General features: G+C 44.2%; 1 protein-coding gene across 2 annotated transcripts in view; it reads left to right on the top strand.

Moving 5' to 3' along the window:
• SIVA1 (SIVA1 apoptosis inducing factor) overlaps nt 1-3153 on the top strand; it is a 7242-nt gene extending 4089 nt beyond the window's left edge. Inside the window, exons 3-4 of one of the 2 annotated variants that reach the window (XM_018556372.1) lie at nt 888-1044; nt 3053-3153. In XM_018556372.1, the coding sequence (XP_018411874.1) occupies nt 888-1044; nt 3053-3110 (215 nt within the window). In that variant the 3' untranslated portion in view covers nt 3111-3153. Of the gene's footprint in view, nt 1-884; nt 1045-3052 lie in introns of both variants that reach the window. The other variant, XM_018556367.1, reaches the window with a different exon arrangement.
• Nucleotides 3154-4959: the final 1806 nt, after the last annotated feature.

The raw sequence follows: 4959 nt of genomic DNA, 5'->3' as shown, positions 1-4959 counted from the left end.
TTGAGGTTGTGGACAGGTGTCTTTTATAATGATAAGTTCAAACAGGTGCCATTGATACAGGTAATGAGTGCAGGACAGAGGAGCCTCTTAAAGAAGAAGGTACAGGTCTGTGAGAGCCAGAACTCTTGCTTGTTTGTAGGTGACCAAATACTTATTTTCCACCATAATTTGCAAATCGTTCCAAATCAGCCAATGTGATTTTGTCTGGATTTGTTTTCTCATTTTCTCTCATAGTTGAGGTCTACCTATGATGCCAATTACAGGCCTCATCTTTTTAAGTGGGAGAACTTGCACTATTGGTGGCTGACTAAATACTTTTTTGCCCCACTGTATATTAGGGTTGAGCTCCTCTTTACATTGCAGGGTTTGATCTCCACATGTGGCCATTGTCTGCTGCCCTGGGGCTCATTGGTGAGCTATGGATGTTGCATCAGAGGGGAAAAGTGGGGGATGGCAAGGAGAAACCATCAGGAAACTAAGCCGTGTCCCCTCCAGCACAAAATGGGGAACGGTGCTGGTTTTTAAGACTGTATATGTCAGAAAAATCTGACTGGCATTAATGTAATGTGACTATGCAAGAGTGGAGCATTCATTCGGTAGAGCAGACCACTGAGGATGTTGTGGGCAAGTGAGTGAACCTTGGCTGGTTGTCCCAGGGGTGTGATGGTTGCCTGCAGTGCAGTGGCGAGTACAGCTAACGTACAACTCTGCAGTCCTGACTCATTTTATGGGTGATCAGTTAACTTTTGGATTAGTACTGAAATATTTTTTGTTGGGGCGAAGGGTATTATTCAGTTGTATATGTAGATGTTGCATTCTTGTATCTGCTGCAATTTGATCACCTGAGATTGTATAAGCACTGCAGAGATCTCTTTCTCTTCAAGCAGCAGTGCCCGCTGGAGCCTCAAAGGCGTGCTCGACCTGTGTGCGATCAGTTGGTGACAAAGAAGCCTGCAAACTGTGTGACCAAAACATCTGCAGAAATTGCAGTAAATCTTGCAGTTGCTGTTCTGCAGTAATTTGCTCCTTCTGCACAGTTCCTGTGTAAGTATCTGTCTGTCCCTTCACCTTTTACATTGTGTATTAAAATCTGTGCTGGCCGAAATGCAAAGTCTTACTGACCTCCTCCTGAAAATGCTAGCTGTCCGGCTGTAATGCTGATCCAGAAGGTTTAAAGTAGAGGTGCACCCAAATGGAAATGTTAAAACTGAAATGAAACCGAAATTTAAAAAAAATTGTCAGGCCGAAACCGAAAATGTTTTTTATTTTAATTGTTTCAAATTTGTTAAATGTTTTTTTTTTGTATAAACTTTTATTTTTTACTTCTAGGGGCTTCGGGGAAATATTAGGGGTCTAAACAGACCCCTGATATTTCCCTTTTTAAAATGGAAAAAGATTTAGGACACAAAGTCCTCTTTCTTTTTTGTATCCCGTTATCAATGAACAGGAATCCTCTGTCTGTTCACTCATAACATGAGGACATGGTATGTTTACTATAACTACAACTATGAATGAACAGGAGGTGATGTATATCCCATTCATTCATCATTGAGGATATAGTAACCATACCATGTCCTCCTAGCTACAAAACACTCACTGAACGCTGAGTGTACCCGCTCTCCACTGTCACAGGATGCTGATCGTGCGGTGTAGGGAGGAGACGCCGGCCGCTCACAGCGCTCCTCCCGCAATGCTCGGCCAGCGCTCAGTTTCTCTCCTCCTCCTTTCCCTACGTAATGTTAAAACATTTATTCTTACCCATATTTTTAAAAGACTGGGTCACGTCGGGTAAATAGACACCATGTCAAGCCTTAAAATTGCGCGCACCATCAAAATCGCAAAAAAAATGACCACCGAAAATTGGCCATAGGCGACGCTTTTACTGCTCATCAGTTTAGTGTTATCAGTGATTAATGGCCCTAAAATTATTGCTCGTCCCAACGTTCGCGGTGATGTAACATGTGCGGCACAGTAGGCGCATCGTCTTTTTGACACGTAGGCGCACCGACGCATGGTTGCGTGTGTATGTTGGGGGGGGCAAGGGACTTTAAAAAAAAAATTGTTATTTACATGATGGGTCCTCTTTATGGAGACATCAGGGGTCTCCAGGACCCCTAATGTCACCTAGGGACCCCCAGAGAAGCTGATGAAGCAGAGTGGCTTCACCAGCTTCTCAACCTGAAGAGTGACAGCAGGATGCGGAAGTGATTTTAGTATACATCACTTCCTGCATTTGAGGACTGAAGAGGTCACAGGGAGATCGTGTACCCACCTTCCTGTGATCTCTTGTCACAGAGCAGCTGTGCCAGTCCCGGCTGCATCAGGCACAGCGGGTCTCGGGACCAGCAACGGCAGTGACAGCAGCGGCTAATACAAACGATCGGGCATCTCCAGAGACGCTCAATCGCTTGAATGTAAAGCTGCCGGCTGGCCGGGAAGCTACTCGTCGGGCTCCACCTTCCTCTCACGGACGAGCGGATTTTTCAAGCCCTGTATTATATGGAAGCGGTTTTACCTGCCAAATTTGTATTCAGTCCATCCAGTCCTGAGATTTACACAGCTAACACACAGCCCTATCTACAATTTTCTATGTTTTTAGTTGAAATCTTGTTCCTCATTCAGGCTTTGATTGCACAGGGAAGAAGCACACTGACCTCCATCACTCTGCTCTCCTCCTTTCCATAAAGCCAGCAAGTCAAATTAAAGTACATTTTCTGGTTGTTAAAAAACAAAGTACATCTAATAAGAGATTTAATGAATAGAGCTGCTTTTCTGTCTTTTTTTATATTTTGTCTGGAGTTCAGCTTTATTTAAAAAGCTGCAAATTCAATTCGCATTTTGTATTCGTATAAAACCCAGAACTGTCGAGTTCAGCTCTGTGTCATTGGGACATTTTTATTCCTCTGTCTGTAGTACTCGTATCACTTGCACAGCTGCCACAGGAAGTGATGGTACTATATAAATCATGAATGTATATGAATATATTTGTCAGTGTTTTTGATGTTCATTGCAGAGATCTCATACATGACCCGCTTTTGTTTCCTCATTCCAGTGATGGTGACCTCGGTGAGCAAGTATTCTGCACGACATGCTCTGTATATGAAGCGTAGACAAGGGATTTAATCCTGCATCCTCGTACATGTTGCCTCTGTTTTATAACCCCCCCCCCCCCTGCACATTTTGTAAATGTTTAAATTGATCTTTTCTATGTATTTTTCTATGTAAATCTGAGAAGTGAAATAAAGTTTGTAATAAACCTCTATTGTCCACTGGATGGCAGTGAAGGATTCTCTTCTAACCGCATGAAAACAAGCCGTGTGTTCTGATATGTAGTGAGCGCTATAAATAGAAGGAAGTGTGCAGGTTGTGTAGATGGGATGCATCTGATGGGGCTACAAGGCTCTCTTTCATTTTTTGATTGGGTGGGAATGGGATTAGAACTTGTCAGATTTTATACTGCTATCCCGGACTCTGGTTTTACCAGACTGGAAGTTTGGGGGGAAATCTGCAGCAGGCACCCAGCAATAAAGACAGGTTCTTCCCTTAAGAAAAAAACATTTCTGACAGTCTTGCTGTTTTGATTTTTTTCTCCTCCCTTCCAGTCTGGAGACACATAGTCATGTGGATTGTAAGGGAGGGGATTAATCTTTTTGAAGAGGCACCGTTGCCTTGCCTTTGGCGAATTGAGTGTCTCTAGAAAGGCTCCCATATATTCTCCTTACCAGTGATCCCTTGCTATTCTTGCCTCCTAGTCGGCCATCTGAGCACAGTCTGATTACCCAGCACTCCTGGGTATGATGGACCTTGTGACATTGCTTGGACCTTGTGACATTGCTTGGGTCTAACAGCCAATTGCTTGGCTAGGGGCTTCCCTGCTTATTCTAATACAGGCTGCAGAGGAAGGAGCAATATACATTAACTGGCAAGGTGAGTATGATGGTAGAACAGGGAACTTCTTTCAGAGACTGTATAATACATGGGCAAGGGGACTGTCTCTGAGAGCTCTGCAATGTTGGCAGAGACCTGACTGGGGTACTATCGCTTCCCCACTCTATCCAAAATGTAACCATGGCTTGACCCTCTTTAGTTTCCGGGTTGGCCTCTTTTCACATTTTTTCTTTTGCTTTTAATTATGCTCTTAATTGGCATTCTCAATTCCTGACTTGAGTACACCTGGCATCTCCCATCGCTGGTTTTACAGGTTGTCATGGGTGGTCACTATGAGAACAGGGCAAAATCTGTCGGTGCACACAGGGTTAATGCCCTGCTCCCCCTCCGTGTGACTCTATTTCGGACACTTGGGACAGAGTACTGCAACCTGGAAGTGAGGAGAAAAGGTCTAATGGTTGTCCATACCCAGAGAACAGGGTTTTTGCAATGCTTCCACACTCTGACCAGGGGGTGGGGGGTAAGTGTATAGTTAGTGTGACTGGAAAGAAATAAGCAAGGTACAAAGTGGGTTAGAATGATCTGTGGAAACTAGAAGCCTTTCCATATGCAGAGGAAATCCCTCTTCCTCCAGCTGCAGAGTGCCTCCTGGTCTTTTGGAATGACATTTGAGAAGTCTATGGTTCAGGGGGGAAGCCTGTGACTATTGTAGCGGCCCACCCCCAAAAGGATAGGCAATGTGGAGGAACTCAAGTGGCCTTCCCAGAGGTCTGAACTCTGCCTGATTGAACAAACTTGGGATGAATTGGAACACAGATTGTGAGTCAGATCTTTTCATCCAACGTCAATACCTGACCACACAAATGCTCTTTTAGCTAAGTGGGCACAAATTCTCAGATGCAAACCAGAATCTTGTGAAAAGCCTTCCTGGAAGAGTGGAGGTTGTTAAAGCTGCTAAGGGGAGCCATCTCCTAATTAAAGCCTGTTGTTTGGAATTAGATGTCCAAGAACCTTATTACCACCTGCCTAATATTGAGTAAGTTCCCCTTTTGCCACCATATCAGCCCTGAC

Source organism: Nanorana parkeri, unplaced genomic scaffold (assembly GCF_000935625.1).
Source record: "Nanorana parkeri isolate BGI_ZX_2015 unplaced genomic scaffold, ASM93562v1 scaffold12, whole genome shotgun sequence".
NCBI classification, from domain to species: domain Eukaryota; kingdom Metazoa; phylum Chordata; class Amphibia; order Anura; family Dicroglossidae; genus Nanorana; species Nanorana parkeri.
Note: the sequence above shows the minus strand (reverse complement) of the source record. Positions and strands in the feature narration are given on the sequence as shown.